This window comes from Leptodactylus fuscus, chromosome 2, assembly GCF_031893055.1.
Source record: "Leptodactylus fuscus isolate aLepFus1 chromosome 2, aLepFus1.hap2, whole genome shotgun sequence".
Lineage (NCBI taxonomy): Eukaryota > Metazoa > Chordata > Amphibia > Anura > Leptodactylidae > Leptodactylus > Leptodactylus fuscus.
In genome coordinates this window covers 129,886,530-129,903,800 of record NC_134266.1, presented here as the reverse complement: position 1 = coordinate 129,903,800, position 17,271 = coordinate 129,886,530, and the positions used below count along the sequence as shown (strand labels likewise).

At 40.4% G+C, this 17,271-nt stretch overlaps 1 protein-coding gene across 1 annotated transcript in view; it reads left to right on the top strand.

Annotated features, from left to right (window-relative positions):
• MACO1 (macoilin 1) overlaps positions 1-15,445 on the top strand; it is a 50,498-nt gene extending 35,053 nt beyond the window's left edge. The window contains exons 7-11 of the mRNA XM_075264622.1: positions 7,716-7,874; positions 8,425-8,607; positions 8,723-8,843; positions 9,713-9,887; positions 11,462-15,445. Coding sequence (XP_075120723.1) covers positions 7,716-7,874; positions 8,425-8,607; positions 8,723-8,843; positions 9,713-9,887; positions 11,462-11,664 — 841 coding nt within the window. The 3' untranslated portion in view covers positions 11,665-15,445. The remainder of the gene's footprint in view (positions 1-7,715; positions 7,875-8,424; positions 8,608-8,722; positions 8,844-9,712; positions 9,888-11,461) is intronic.
• The last annotated feature ends 1,826 nt before the right edge of the window (positions 15,446-17,271 follow it).

The window sequence follows — 17,271 nt, the reverse complement described above, 5'->3', positions numbered from 1 at the left end:
AACAGTGCAGCAGTCCAGCAGTATATAGAACTGCATGTGCCCGATCTGATGAAAGGTCCTCTTTAATTAAGCCAAAACAACATATACCTTGTAATTTAAAGGGGTTGTCCCATCACAAGCATCCTATCTATACTGCTTGTTAATGTGGATGTAAGACTTTTCCTAAATACACTGCTTCAGCAAAACTGCTTTGTTTGTCCACTATCTTACTTTATTCAATTCTTTGTGGCCACAGCCTTGACTTAGCTGCTCATGAGTCAAGTGATGTATCTGCTGCTCTCAGGGGGGAGGGAGGAGGGGCTAAGTGCAGGGAGCGAGCCTGTGTTTCTAGCTATTCCTGTGTCTATACCATGTGACCTAGCTTCCTGCTATCAGATAGGGGAGAGGAGCTGCTTTCATTTCTTCTGTTCTCCCAGTTATCAGGCTAGCTAATTCAATTGTGTTCATTATGGCAGAGACAGGCAGTCTCTATATGTAACACAGAATGGAGTTGCTGCTGCCTGTACTTCATAGTCCAATGTGGGTGGGCGGAGCTACATACAAATTTGGGGGCGGAGCTAAACGGCAGGTTGCATGTGAAACCCCGCCCACCAAATGATGCAAGAAACCAGGAAGAGAGAAGATTTTACAGCAGAAAAGACTGATGAGTATGTGAGGTGGGAATACCCCTTTAACCCTATAAGTGCTTAACAGGAATTAAGACAAAATGGAGGTGAAATTTTCAAATTTGATTTTGTTGGCTTTCCCGATCTGTGCCCGGTGTAAAGCGCTATCGGTCCCGGTACCGTAGGGCTTTACAGTCAGAAGTGCGTTTCTGGCACTTAGCCAGGGACGCCCTTCTGCCCAGCAGCGCCTATCGCGCTGTACAGTGGAGCGGTTAGCCCTAGAATTTGCACATTCACAAGGGGTTAAAGGAGAAAACGCATCCCACAATTTGTTAGGCAAGTTCTCCCGACTACCATAGTACCCCACTTGTGGGTGTAAACTAATATATGGACGCACAGCGAGACACACAAGGGAAGGCACGCTAAGGAGCTTTTAGAGGACAGATCTGGCTGTGATCAGTTTCAGGAACCCTGTCGCATTTACAAAGCCCTTGAGGAGTCAAAACAGTGGAAACCTCTAGAAAGTGACCTGTTTTGAAAACCGCACCCCTCAAAGGATTTATCAAGTGATGTAGTGAGTGGGATGTCCTCTGAAAACGCTCGCACAGATTATACATTTGCTTCTAGTCGCAGCCACTTATGTCCTAATGATTTGGCGACTTTTTTGTCTTCACATTGTACAAGTTAGATTTTTATTTTCTGGCAATGTGGCCATATGAGATCTTGGTGTTTGCGGTATTAGGGTGAGTTCACACTACGTAAACGGCAGCTTATTCTGAACGTAAAACACGCGTGTACGGCTCGGCATGAGCAGAGCTAGCCGTACACGCGGGCACTTCCCATTCACTTCAATGGGACTGCTCGTAGTGAAAAAAGCAGCCCATTCATTTCTATGGGGAGCGCTCGTATGCCGGCTCCATAGAAATGAATGGAACTGCTTTATACGCCGCTGATTCTGAACGTGTTTTACGTTCAGAATAAGCTGCCGTTTACATAGTGTGAACTCACCCTTAGATGTACTTTTCAATGCCACCATTTTGGGGTGCCTGTAACTTATTGACTACATTTTATTAACTCTTTCTGGGTGGGATGTAAAAGGAAACATCAATTCTGCCATTGCTTTTTAGCATTTATTTTTTTTCCCGTGCAGCGTACAGCATAAGTAACATGTTACCTTTATTCTGCGGGTTGGTACGGTTACGGCGATACCTCATTTATATTTTTTAATGCGTTGCTATTTGTGCAGAATAAAATTCAATTTAGGGGAAAAAAATCAATTTTGTATGGGCATCTTCTGAAGGGCATAACATTTTTATTTTTCGGTGGACAGAGCTGGTTGAGGGCTTATTTTTTGCGGGATGACCTCTGCTTTTTATTGGTACCATTTTGGTTCTTATCTGACCATTTGATTACTTTTTATTGAACATTTTGCAAGGGAGAGGTGGTGAAAAATCATTTTCTGCGGCTTTCTTTTTTTTTTTTTGATGTTTGCCGTTCGGGTTAAATAATGTTTTAATTTTATTGTTCAGGTTATTACGGACGCGATGATACCAAATGTGTAATTTTTTTTTTTTTTTCTTTGTTATATAATAAAACCTTTTTATGAGAAAATGGGATTTTTGGGGCTTTATTTCTAATTTATTTTAAACTTATTTAAACTTTATTTTTGCTTTTTTAAACTTTTTTTTTTTTTTTTTTCTTCTGACCCCCATGGGGGATTGAAGCAGTGATCTGTTGATCGCTACATAACTACATGTACGCTGCGATACACGTGTATTGCAGTGTACAGGAAGCTCTTTGGCACAATCAGGTACATGGAAGGGGGAAGTGATGGGGAAGACCCGGGGTCACTGATCAGACCCCGGGCTGCCCACTACCAACACTGCACTACCCCCGGGAAAACCGTTGCGGGTGCTGATCGGCACTATGATTTACCGAAATCCCTGAGATAGTCAAACATCTCAGGGGTTAACATCCGCGATCGGACCCGGTTCTGACCGTGGGTGTTACAGGGCATTGTCAGCCGTAACCTACGGCTGACACTCGCAGGGCATGGTGCGCACACAGGTTTTGTGTGCGCACCGTGCAGCCGCTGTAGTACTACAGCGGTTTGCAGGAAATCCTTCCCGGCAGCGACATACTATTATGGCGGATGTCAGGAAGGGGTTAAACAAAAACGTTAATCAGTTAATTTTGGTAATAAAATATTTTTTATAAAAAAAAAAAAACTTAGATTGTGAAGTTGTGGCTACCCACTTTGCACAAAAAAAAAAAAAAGCAATTCATATGGTGTAGTGTCCCCATATTGTCAAAAGTGGAGGTCAGAGGTCTTCTCAATAGTGAGCATCTAGGTAAAAAAAAATATTTGGCACGCAACATGTTCTTGGAGCAGTAAAGCTTTAGGAGTCATTGGTGAAGGACTCACATGGAGACCATAAGTTAAATTATAGAATGCAATGTCAAAAGTTTCTTGCTGTCTTCTCTAAGGGGGCATTCACACGGAGTAATGCGGTGCTGATTCTGGCACAATAACTTGCGTAAAAATCAGCGCTGGAAAAAGACTCCCATTGACTGCTGGGTTTCCGTCTTCTGCCCTGAGAAACTGAACAGGGATCGGAAACCTTGCAGTCAGTTTTCAAAACCATTTTTTTACCCGACACACAGTCCTGCATTTCCGACTTTGTGTCTGGTTACAAAATCTGGTTTCGCCGTGGAAAGGTACAAAATGCCCACGGGTGCTCCCTTTGCAAACCCATATACTTGAACGGGTTTTGGACGCCCACAGGCATTTTATAGTACAGGCAAAGTGGATGGGATTCAAGTGAATCCCATGCCCACTTTATGGTAAAAAACCGTGGTGCATCATGTCAATTATATCCATGGAAATGCTGGCAGATTCCCCATAGATATAATTGTAACCGATTCTGCGGAGGACAAGCTTTTCCATGCCAAATCCTTTCAAAAGACAAGGGGATGCGCTCTCCATCTGCAGAAAATAGAAGGTAAAAGGTTTACTCAAGAGCCAGCAAAGATTCTTCAGTGTAAGAAATATAAAATCTGTGGACTAGCTGGTCACACCCATCAGCTTCAAAAATGAATAAGATGCCTTTTGAGAGCAAAATAGAATGTCTGCTTATGGAAATATATATAATGCTTATTTGCTCCTTCAGTTATGCTATGAGCTTCAGTTCATGAGCTTCAGTTATGCACAGGCTTTTTTTTTTTTTAAACCGTACTAACTATGCAACTATAAATTTCACCTCTTCAACTCTTAACTCGTTTCCACTCAGCTCCATACTATTACATCACGCTGAGCATATAGTTATGGGGATTCTACCATTAAAGGCCTTTTTTTTTCTCGTGTCAAAGGCTATTCTTCTCCTACCTTTAGATGTCTTTTCCGCCCCACCGTTGGGTTAAAATGCCATTTTCCGCTGGTATGCAAATGAGTTCTCTCGCAACACTGGGGGTGTCCCCAATGCTGCAAAAGAACTCCAGCGCCGCCTCCATCTTCTTCAGAAACTGAGTCTTGACGCATCTTCTTCCAGGGGTTGGCTTCAAACTTCTAGGCCAGGGGGAAAGCCAACTGCGCATGCTTGCCGATCACAAGAAAATGGCCGCTTACAATACTGTGTAAGTGGCCATTTTCTTGTGGTTGGTGGGCATTTGCAGTCTGCTTTGCCCGAGGCCTAGAAATTTGAAGACTGCGCTGGAGAGAATATGAAGGCGACGCTGGAGAGTTCTCTTGTAGCATTGGGGATGCCCCAGTGCTTTTTGAGTGCTAGGGCCCGCCCCCAGTGCTGTGAGAGAACTAATTTGCATACCGGCGGAAAACTGCATTTTAACCGAACGACGGGGGAAAGAGAAGACCTCTAAAGGTAGGAGAATAGCCTTTAAAGAGGACCTTTCACCATTTTGCACACAGGCAGTTCTATATACTGACGGAAAGCTGACAGTGCGCTGAGTTCAGCGCACTGTCGGCTTTCCCCATCTGTGCCCGGTGTGAAGAGCTTACGGTCCGGTACCGTAGCTCTTCTATGGTCAGAAGGGCGTTTCTGACAGTTAGCCAGAGACGTCCTTCTTCACAGCACAGCCAATCGCGCTGTGCTGTGAGAGCCGGGAGGAACTCCCCCCCCCCCCCCCCCCCCCCTTCCATCTGCTCGCAGTACTCGTCCATAGACGAGCATTATCAGGGAGCATTGATCCCAGCAGGATCAAGCAGGTATGCGGGGGTGCCCGGGGGACATTTAACCCAGCAAAAACCCTTGGATGGCCTCAGATATGTTTGACCACGGCATCCAAGAGGTTAAACCACCCCCATTGGGGCTGAGAGTTTAAGAAGCAGGATGTTATCTGTAAGTTACAGCTAACACCCGCTCCATATGCAAACCAGTACTTTTGACTTCACTTAGAAACCCCTAAGATGCCGCGGTCGCAGTGACAAAGGAATATTTTCTTTGTATAAAGGAAAGAGCATTTCTCCAGCTACATACAGATATTCTTAACTGTAAGAGCAGTGAAGCTATGGAGATCTCTGCCCCAGAATGTGGTGGTGATCAAATTGTCATTCGGGCCTGGATGCCTTTCTTGAATGGAAAAATATTATGGATTGTAAATTTTAGTAAACATTAGTTGATCCAGTGATTTATGCAAATTGCCAAGTTTGGAATAGAATTATTATTATTTTTTTTTTTTACAAATATTGTGATTATATTGCCCTGTTTACTTTTCGATGTAGAGACCACAGAACACAGCAGAATTTCTCTTCAGACAAATTGTGAGGATCCTGGCAAACTTATATTAAAGATCTACATTATTGATTACCTTGTTAGGTTGAAGGCTCTGGAAAATCCCTATTAATGTAAATTTTACAATTCCCCCCCCCCCCCCTCCAGTTTCTCCAACACTAGCATAGGCCTTAATTATGTAAAAGTGTTGGACTTAGTTGGCACCCCATGTGAATGCTGAGCAGGTCATGGCACTCGGCCAAGGAGTGTACCTTTTTTCATTGTTTACATGGGTCTCTTGAAACACCTGATCACCAAGAATTCCTAGATGCAGGCTCCCAACCTTAGTATTGTGATCCTGGAAACTCCTAAGATTGGGTGCAGCAGTAAAGGGCTACTTGTCAGAACCACATGGTGTAATTGATAGGGGGCCATGAGCTACTGATGTGACTGGTACTCTAGGAAGAGACCCTGCTCATAGTGGAAATTGGCTGAGTATAGTCCTTGAAAAAATGCTTTTCGTGTATGAGTCAAGTGCCAGTGGTGAAGCATACTATTGTGAGTAGCCGTTTTTGTAGCAAAAAATTATTGTATTTCTGCTTGTCTTTGAATGATTTTTCCAAATCCTTCTCCTTCTTGCCTTCCGCCTAATGTATGTGACAGTTATTGGTGGTATAAGTGCTTGTTATGTATGCAGTCCATATTTCTCTCCGTTAGTCTGCCCCTGTGGCAGAAGAATACTGACCTTGTCCCTTCACACTTCATTTTTCACTCCTACTTATTCTTCCACAGGCTTGTCCTTCTCCGAAGCCTGTTATGAAGCCCATTATCAAACTCTTCATGACCTATTTACATTCATCTGCAGCTTCTACTGTATCTGCTTGCCAAAATTCTGTATCTTAAGCACATATAAAGCCTTATGGACTTGGCTATCATGAAGAGACTGTAGATCATTCTTATATTTTTTTGACTAAGTGTTTATAATGGATGTGTCCAGTTTAATTTTGCTATATGGAAAAAAATATTGAATATTTCAAAGACCCAGATACTCTTAACTCCACAAATCCAACCTATGTAAATGTAACACCCAGGATGTTCACTCACTGGCCACTTTATACACCTGCACAGTAATGCAAATCTAGGTGTCAAGTATGCAGAGACAGAGGCTGTTCTCCTAGGTTTCGTCATGCAGAAGATTCTCATCTTTTACAGAATGAGGTGAATGATTAAAGAGGATCTTTCACTACCTCCAGGAAGTCCAACTCAATTACATTTAATAGACCCTACTCCACTGATTCTGGCACAGTTGACCTTTTTTCTCTGGCCCCCACCATTCCCAAGCAATCAATGCTGTTAGTTTTAGTGTTTGATATGCTATTTAGTGTCTGTTCGATCAGTTGGGCAGTGTCAGACAGGAGCAGGCAAAGGTTGTGATTCTGAGCTCTGTCACTGGCTGCCTCTGACTGGAGCTCTGAATCCCGCCCTCTTGTCTGACCACGCCTTTCTAACATTAGAGAATAAATGGTACATCAGGCATCAAAACTAACTGCTTGTTGCCCAAGATCGGTGGAGGCTAGAGAGAAAATTCCAACTGCTGCTGACCGTTATGGAGGAAATATGCAGAGTCACAAATGGTGTGCAACTATTGTCCCCCTAAGAGTGTTGCACAAACTACAGCTCCCATCATCTCAACCTGTCCAAGCTTGATGGGAGTTGTAGTTTTGCAGCAGGAGCAGGGCCGCTTCGACAGGTGACCTTGCAGTGCATTTGTCTGTGGGACACCCCAGTCACGTGATGGAGGCACATACTGGCACCGCCTAGCCCACACACACTATAGTATGCCTTTTGCTATTATATACTGGGTTTGCTAGTCCTGCATTGATCAACTGAAAACTGTTACGAGACTGTCAGGGTAACTTTAAGTAGGCAAGTTGATGTCAGTAGGCACCAAAAGGGAAGAATGGCAGATTTTGAGAAATTCCAGCAGTTTTATTATACTGTAAAATCTGCATGTATCACTTTTCTAGCTGTTTGTTCCTGTGTTAGGCCCTTTCTATTTCCCAGTTTTTCCTTACTTATATTAATTATTGGAGACTAATACTATAGATATTACACGGAGACGAAAAAGGTTTCGCTCTGTGTGAGTAGCACTATATAGCATATTACAGGAAAGAACCAGTAAAACACCAATGCAAACGAATGGCCATGTTCTATAGATATGTAAACATATAGGAGTAAGAGCTATAGATGTATGTGTGTTTTATATATCATATGTCAACTGCAGGTTTAAAAAATTAGGTTTGAAAGATATTAAAATATGGACATCCTGAGTACTTTTTATCCCTTTATTTTCTTTACAAGTTGTTTTATTTGTTTTTTTTAGGTTGGAACAAGATGTAAAGAAATTAAAAGCAGACTTGCAGAGCAGTAGACAGATTGAACAGGATCTCCGCAGTCAGATCAATGTACTCACAAGCACGGAGCGGGGAATTCGAAATGAAATTGGGCAGCTCAGACAGGAAAATGAGCTGCTGCAAAACAAGTGAGTCTCTTGGAAATTACCGCTTTACCCATTATAACTTTCTCAATCTCAAGGATCCTAGCTATACTGGTAGTTTATGTAAATTGAAGGCTTTTCCTAAATATATTGCTTTTGTGATGCTGCTTTGTTTTCCTGCTATGTGAAGTTATTCTTCCCATTGTTTACACAGGGCTTACATAACCACAGATCTGTGTGATAGGACAAGTGACTTCACTTGTTGCAGTCACTTTTATCTACATCTCTGCTGGCAGGACAATCAGTTTAGCTAATTGTAGTTTGCTGATAAAGCAGAGTCTGTTATCTCTGTATGTAATGTAAATAGAGATAACACTGAGTCTGTTCTCTGCAAGCATGTGGATATTATCTGATCTGCCCCATTATAGTTACTGGTTCGTTGGTCTCTGAATGGAGCTGCAATTGTAGCGTTCCTCTTGTCCATTGTTCTGGTCCTCCGATGGACCAGTACGGACCGTTCCATGCAAGTATGAACTTAGCATTTAAAAAAATGTTTTATCAACATTCCAATGAAATGTTTTTTTCTTCCACTCAGATTACATAATGCTGTTCAGATGAAACAGAAAGACAAGCAGACTATCAGTCAGCTTGAGAAGAAGCTGAAAGCAGAGCAAGAAGCTCGAGCATTTGTAGAGAAACAGCTCATGGAGGAAAAAAAGAGGAAGAAATTAGAAGAAGCCACAGCAGCAAGAGCAGTTGCTTTTGCTGCAGCTAACAGGTATGTATATGTGTAATGTGAATAACAATAATAATGGCGCTAGTATTCTTATCATTCAGAACTGACCTTGTCTGTTTTTTGTTTTGTTTTTTTAACCCTTGTTCTCTCTTATTAGAGGTGAATGTACAGAAACCTTAAGAAATCGAATCAGAGATCTAGAAAGTGAATGTAAAAAGTTATCAATAGACATGAAACTAAAAGAAGATCAGATAAGAGAACTGGAGTTAAAAGTTCAGGTATTGTATCTACCAACAAAGCAAATTCACCAAGTTTTTCTTCTTTGCTGTCATTTAATCTGCAGAAGAAAGTCATTTTTTTAAAAAAAAAAAAATATAAAAAAAAATATAATATTTACACACTGTTCATCTGCAGTGCTCTCTATTATTTAAATTTGACCAGCAGCTGTGCTTGACATCGCAGCTCAGCCCATTCAATTGAAGGGGAAGAAGTTGCAAGCAGGTCTTTTGACCAGTGAGCGTGATGTTGTTATGGCCTGTGAAGCAGCAGTGGAATTGTGGGAAAGCTGCTCCACTTCAAACACTCTTTCAGTAAGGTCCCCTTGGGCTATCAATTAGAAAGTCATGGAAAAACCCCTTACGAGAGTGGACATCGATAGGTGGCACTAGAAAGACTGCCTTCTACTTTCTGGAGGAGTGTAAAAAAATATATAACCTTTGCTTTTAAAAAAAAAAAAAAAAATTGTTCATCCATTCTCCTGATATCTTACCATAAAAGCCTTTTATTCAGCTTAATAGTCCAGCAATTGCACTTGACTGTATATCACCTGTCAGGCCCAAGTTTTTCCAGTAACAGGATTTTGAGATGAAAAGGGGGGGGGGACACTCGGTTAATATGGTGTTAAGCAGTCGATTTATGTTGTAGTCCAGCAAACAGATCATTTCATATAAACATTGCTCCACACAGGGAAATGTCAGACTTTAATGGAATGTTGTCTTGGGCTCAAAGTATTCTATATTCACTATACTGTAATCTCCCCATGTGTGTCTGGTCTTCATTTGATATGGTACTAGATAGAACATGTATTTACTAAAAATAAAAAAATTAAATCTTAAAATGTTTTAACTTACTGTATTATCTGTTTCAGGAGCTGCGAAAGTACAAAGAAAACGAAAAAGATACAGAGGTGTTAATGTCTGCTCTTTCAGCCATGCAGGATAAAACACAGCACTTAGAAAATAGCCTCAGTGCAGAAACCAGAATCAAGTTGGATTTGTTCTCTGCACTAGGTGATGCAAAAAGACAGCTGGAGATTGCCCAAGGTAACTGGCACATCACTGGCTGTGGTTGACATTTCTGATATGCATTTTTTTCCTTTCTGCACTGTCCTCTAGAGTGTGAAATACTGTGCCACGATTAGCTAACAGAGTATATTTAAGGTTATTGTATTCTGTAGTCGGCTATTGGATATGGGTGTAGAGTCCTCCTGCAATCGCCTGTAATTTTTTGGTCAACCTACAAGTATAAAGATGCATTCCAGCAAACTTTGTCACACTCAGGGCTTCACGTATACTGCTCTTATATCTCTCATATCTGGCTTTTCTGCAGTTCTTGTTTAGACTCCGTCTTAAGCTTTCATATTTCTTTCTCTTGTACTGCAAATCAACGGATTGGTAGAGCAAACATCAAATGAGTACTATGTCTACTTGCTGGGATTGTTGCAATTATTCTTCTCTCTAAAGTAATGTAAGATGCTGAGCTGTGAGGGCCAATACTAAGAGAAAAACTTATCACCCATGCACTGCATACACAATGTCTGATAAATCTTGGCCAGAGATAAGAGTGCAGTACTATCTCCAGCAGTCCTATACAATTTAAATGGAATGGCAGTGCATATGCCGTGTCACTTTGCTATAAACTGGGACCACTGTACCTTTATTCTCCCCCATCATTGGGAGCTCCAGCAATCCATTGTCCTGTGGATAGGTGATAAGGTTCAATCTTGGTACATCCCATTTGATGGAATAAGCGCCTCAGATAGATAGATACTAACCACTGAGCCACTGTGTTGCCCCAAATTCATTTTTCCTTTTGTGGTATAAGGAAGCAGTAGTCACTGGTTCTCTGACTTTGTCACAAACCATAGGTTTACAATTTTTAAAACCTTTGTTCTTTACCCACTCCCCTGTAATTAGTGCAGATTTCACTGTAGGTACAAGGATTGCTGTAGGATATCTTTAACAGTGGTGTAATGTTAGACTACGCAGTCTAAGGAAATGCCAGATTTAGCAAATTGCATCAGCCGTTCTGATTAGATTGCTGTAAAAGATAAACTGCATTAGATCTACCCTACAGCTTTTCAGGCTGTTCTTTTATACAACCATGAGCAACACAACATAAACAAGTTAGTGAAGCCTTTCATAATTTATCATTGACTAACCAATAGCATCTGTTACCTATATCAGGCGTGAGAAAACGTATTGTGTAACCATCCTTACAGCAAACCTCATTCAGGGAGTCTAACAGATTACAGAATCTGGCATTATTGGTGGGGAAAAAAAATGCACGTTTTAGACAGTTTTACGATTTGTAATAGGAAAAAAAAAAGTTGTGACTTTTCAGGAAAGTTGTTGCTTTGAACCCGTTCTGCTCCATTGCAATAAAAAAAAAAATGTTGCTTCTACTGAAGTGACCCTTTTAAGCATGTCTGTTCTTTCTATGTATATAGTCTAGGCCAAGTCTTTATACATTGGTTTTTAATATTCAGTCTTGGCTTTAGCTGGGGAACTGCATGAGCGATTCTAGTCGTCTTGGCATGTAAAAGCAGTTTAGGTGTCAATTGTATCCAGAATGCTTCATCTAGGTTTTTAACAAAAATCTTGTTACCCTTTTACAGGACAAATTCTTCAGAAAGATCAAGAAATCAAAGACCTCAAACAGAAGATTGCCGAAGTAATGGCAGTAATGCCCAGCATTGCATACACTGCAGGGACAAGTACCCTAAGCCCAGTCTCCCCACATTACTCTTCCAAGTTTGTGGAGACTAGCTCTTCTGGGTTGGACCCCAATGCATCAGTTTACCAGCCACTCAAGAAATGAATGCCAGCTGCCATCAACCCACCCAGTCCTCCCCCTCCCCCCACAAATTTTGTCTGACTGGAGTCAACATGCAAAAGCATCTGTTGCAATTAAAGATGGAATTGTATTACAAGAACTGTATTTGTGTTAAAATCTAAAAGAAAAAAATCCAAGCTGATAGCACCATGTTGCAATAGGATGACCGCAGTGTTTTGTTTTTTTTCCATTTGGACTTTTTTTAAAAAATAAACCTCACAGAATTTTGCAGTTCATCCTTTAGCAAATACATATGTGATTCACTTGAGTTTAAACCATTGAATGGCATTTCTTATTGATCATAATCTGTAATACATACGTTCTATGGATCATTGATGAATTTACAAACCTAAGCTGGGCTTCAAGGAGTAGTTCATAAAGATGGAGGGCTTTGGTTGCAAACTGTATTTTAAAATGCAAAGAACCATTGTAACCGTCACAAACCTGTCTAACGGTTTCTAAAATTAACAGTAAGTTGTTCCCTTTTCCCTCCAAGACCATCTTGAATTGATTTTTAACTGTACTGTCTAAGGATCTATATACAATGTAGGGAATACAGGCAAATCACAACTATAACTCTTCATTGTACTGCAAATGCACACAATGGTTAAAATGAGAATGTCATTGAATTTAATGCCCATTAAGTGTTGTATGCGGGAAAGCTTGCATCTTTGTGCCCTATCATTTTGGCTCCTGCTAATTCATTTTTTCTCATGTGGTTGTTTTTTGTTTTGTTTTTTTTTTTTAACTGAAATAAATACAATTTTGGGTATAAGGACAAAAGCAAGACTCTCACTCATCTCTTCAATGTTAAAGGGGTATTTTTGTCTCAGACATTTGGCAGGATTTGCCATAAATACATGATAGAAACAGCTGCCACATGTGGGACCTGAATCTATCTCCAGAACAACTGGCCCCTCATATCTAACTGGTGCCATGGCTGTTGTGAATGGATAAATGGCATGTATGGCACTGTTCTCTTAGGCTAAGGGCCCACTGGCCAGAAACTCCTCGCTAAAGCTCTGCAGGAACAACTGGGGCGTGAACACATCGTACTGTAAAACGCCACGATTTCTTCCGCTGCAGGCAACTCGCGGCGTTTCCGGCCCATGGGGCCCCGGCCTTATATGGGAATTCCAAAAACAGATGAATAAGTACTCTATGGAAATATTCGAAATGTCTGTGAAACTGCCCCTTTAATGAGCTATAGAACATGCCTATGAAGACCTATAGAAAATAGCCATGAAAACCTAGGACTAATTTAATTTCTGCCAATCGCCTGTTTTTTTGTGTTTTTTTTTTTTTTAACTTTCAGGGTGACAAATATAAAACCTTGTTTGGAAGCAAATCTTATACAATAAAACCATATACACTTGTGTATGGCAGACAAAATGGCTAGCTTTTCCATAGCAACCAATTTTTAGTTTTTTTTTCCCTCCCTTTCTTCCCTGTGTGTAACCTGAGATAGGTTTGGTACATGATGACCAGTATTTTTCTCCCTTGTTTGCCTTGTACTCAACACAAAATGAATTGACACTAGCCTACCTTTCCCCTTCCCCCCCAGATGTTTAAAATTTCCTTGGATTTTTCTAAGGCTTTCATTAAGAGTGTGAATCCTGGTTTTTACTATGCAATAACTAGTGCTGGTCTATTAAAAATAATCCTTAACAGATTTCAGGGTTCATCTTTTTAATACAGTATTGTGCTCATTTAACAATCAATACAAGATGTATAATACTAAAAATTCAGCTCATTGGGAAGCCATACTTTTTTTTTTTTTTTTGTTCTCCTTCCCAAAATGTCAACACTCTTCAAACTGTAATTTTAAATATGTGAGAATCTCCAAACTTAGTTCTTGGTAGGTAGTCCTGGTTTGTGTTTCAAAACCACTTTGCTATGCCACCATTCTATTCTGCACCTAAAGGGATCTGACGTTTATGGGCATGCAATGATGGACAAATCTTATGATATCAGAAGTTATTTCTTTGAATTGCGGCCACGGATAAACTTTCTTTGATCAATATTTGATTTAAAAAAAAAAAAATTTGATTTGCTACCAAATTTTGGGCTATTTTCTGAAATTTGCAAGGATTTGTAGTTGCATATTCTGCTTAAAATCAGCAGAGAGAAGTCTTGCAAGGAGGACATTGCTCTCTGCTGGTTTCCATATAAAACTGGCAGACCCCATTATAGTCTATGGAGTCCATGGGTAACCGCTTTAAGCAGACAGGGTCTCTGTCGTTTGGGTCAGCATGCTGACCCAAACAACGGAGACTCTAACAGTAGTGTGATCCTAGCTCAAGACATTTGAGGCTTTTTTTTTTTTTTTTTTCCCCTTCTCCCCTCCCCTTTCTTTAAATCATCTTGGGCAATCCCTTAAACCACTGAACAATGATAAGTGGCTGAACATTTGGGACCTGGGCAGTGGTACCGAAGTAGAAACTCCATGTAATTATATTATGTAGGGTTTTTGAGGAACTTAATTCTTTGCCTACAGTTTATCCACTACCAAATCTCTGTTGTCGGAGCCAGTAAATTTTTGCTATTCTTTAGTGCCACACATCACAATTTATAAGTGTATCCTTGTACTAGGTTTTCACTGAGGAAAATTTAAATGGGACAGAATATTTTTGGAACTATGAATAACAAAATGCAGCAAAAACTTTCTGTATACTTGCCATGGACCAAAAACATAACTAGTGTGGACTTAGTCTTGGTGTGAAGGGGAATGAGATAGTGATGTTGTAAGTAGATCTGTGAAGTATTTATTGGTGTTACTAGTGAAATGGGTCTTGTTCAGTGCCTTGGGAATAGACTGTTATGGTGCAAAAAGATTATGGTCTGGGATTTCCGTTTCTTCCTTATTCTGATTGCTATAGGCTGTAGACCCCATATTGTAGGTGAGGGGCTGAACAATGAAAATGCAATGGCTAGGTTTCGCCCATGCAGTAAAATCTTTCAATTAGTGTTTTTCCATTTACCACCAAAGTAAAGGAGCATTCATCATCTGAAAGTTTGTTTTAAAAAACCTGAGTGAAAAAACTAAAATTTTGGCGAAATTTTCAATCCTAGCTCCAGTTTAGAGTCTGTTGTGCTTATACTACGTATTTAATGTCTGTCCTATGTATTATGCAGATATTGAAGTCACAAAGTGGTATAACAAACTAGGAGGAACGATTTCATATCATTGAAGTGCCAAGAATTTTGGAGTCTCAAGGAGATCCTTGTGTGATAGTCCAGCAATTTAGTCAAATGTGCAGAAGCCTCTCAAGTTACAATGTAAATCATGTCCTCTAGCTTGTTGAAGGACACCGAGCAATTTACTAATCCCACATTCACACAAATTTCACAAAAAACTTGTGAAACTTGGTCCCTTGTGCGCTGGGTTTCCCGTCTTGAACATCATACTGGGAGAGGGACTCTTTGCATTCTAGTTCTCTATGACGCTAGGAGTCCCTGTTTCCCAATGACCTATTGCCCCGTAACAGTTATAGCATGGGACAAAGTCACTGAGGGGCATTGACTCTTGATATTATAGATAACAATAATGCTATGAGCATCTCTCTCCATGATGATCAGGTGAATCTGGCACACACAAGGACAGCGTTTCAGAGGTTAAACTTGGTCATGTGCATACCAGGTAAGCAATATGCATTAAAATTCTGGTGTATTTTAAGGCTCCATTCCCATTGAGTAACACGCCGCTCATTCTGACACGTAAACACGTGTCCGAGTGAGGCGCTTCAAAACAGATCCCATTGACTTCAATGGGTGCTGGCTTAGGCTCGCTACCCATTTAACTCAATGGGAGGCTATATATATATATATATATATATATATATATATATATATAGTATAATCTCACACGTAAGTGCTTACGTAGCGCACGTAAGCTGGCACCCATTGAAGTCAATGGGATCTGTTTTGAAGCGCCTCACTCTGACACGTGTTTACGTGTCAGAATGAGTGTCGCGTTACTCCATTGGAACGGAGCCTAAGGCCAAAAAAAAAAGTCTAACATGCTTTGCTTCACATTAAGTGTTAGATACTTTTTTTAGTTACACCATTTCTATGGAAAAGGGCTGGGGGTCAAGCTGCCACATTGTGCTATAAAATGCACTGAAAGTTAGTGTATTCTCTAGCTTAACAAAGTCAAATAAGAGTGGTGAAGTTAGGCCATACGGTGCAGAAACATGTTTTTTTTTCTGCAGATTTTATTGTAGCTTTTTGAGCGAAAGCCAAGGATGGCTGCAAAATGATATGGGAAATATATAGGAAGCAATTCTACTTCTAACTTTTGCCCAATCCACTCCTGCCTTTGGTTCAAAAAACGCAACAAAATCTTTAACAAAAAAAATTGCGTTTCCGCCACATGGGGCCTAAGGCCCCATGTTGTGGAAATGCAGCAGGGTTTTTTGCTGCAGGTTTTTGAGCCAAAGTCAGTGGCTTGAAAAGGAATGGAAAATACAAAGGAGGAACTTAATGTTTCCCTTCTGTTAAATCCATTCCCGACTGGCTCAAAAAATCTGCAACAAAAAAAGCTGTGTGTCTGCAATATGGGGCCTTAGACCCGACTATCTAATAATACAACAGATTTATCACATGGCATTAGATACTGTGATAAATCTGGTACGGTTTAAGAATGTCAAGTCTGACTTATAGATGTTACATCTGGCCCACAATGTTTGATTTTTGCTTATATGGGAACAGGGGGGGTCTACATTTCAAAATAGTCAAAGAAGCAAATCCATGCAATAGGAGTATTAGATCTTCTTTTTTATTTTCTCCCCTCTAGTTCTAGCAGGATGTGTATGTTGCAATGATTTTGCATTTTAAGCCATCTTGTATTGCTGTCAACATTGAAGTATTATGCGGATATGTCTCATAGTTTTCTCCAGCTTTGTGCAAAACATGGAAACTCATTCACTGACTTTTGTGTTGAAATGTCCTCTACCATTTGCTGCCTTTATGGCATTTTTTTGTTAATTACTTGGTCTTGGCTGCAATTCAGCTTTTTTTTTCTGTGGGGTTTACAATGAATAAACCATTTTCTTGCAGATACAATGAATTTTGTGATTTTTATTACACTAGTTTTGTATTTAAAAAGTAGTTCTTAAACTATGTGGAAACTTAGGGTCAGTGCGCACATAGTTTTTTGGCACTGATTTTGACGCTGAATCCGCCTCAGAATCGGCCTTTAAAAAAGGCTGATTTTGAGGCGGATTCAGCGTGAAAATCAGCGCCAAAAAACTCTGTGCACTGACCCTTAGAGGGGATACACCATCTTAGTAACCTATTCCCTATAAAATAAATACAGGATAAGTTGGTTTGTTGGTAGAGCCCTCCCTGATCGATTATTTGTTGGTCCATCGCTGTACTATAGTAGAATAGATAACTGTTTTTCAGCCACCCCATAACTATGCTCTTCCTTCCTTTAGGGCCAGTATCAAATTAGGGTACCTAGGACTCGCCAGTTAAATTCACTCTGGCGTCCCACTATACAGCTATATACAAATATTAAATAAAATGTGGATTTGCAAATTTGTAAATTGTTGCAAAAAAAAAAAGGGGGGGGGGTGTTGTTTTTTTTTT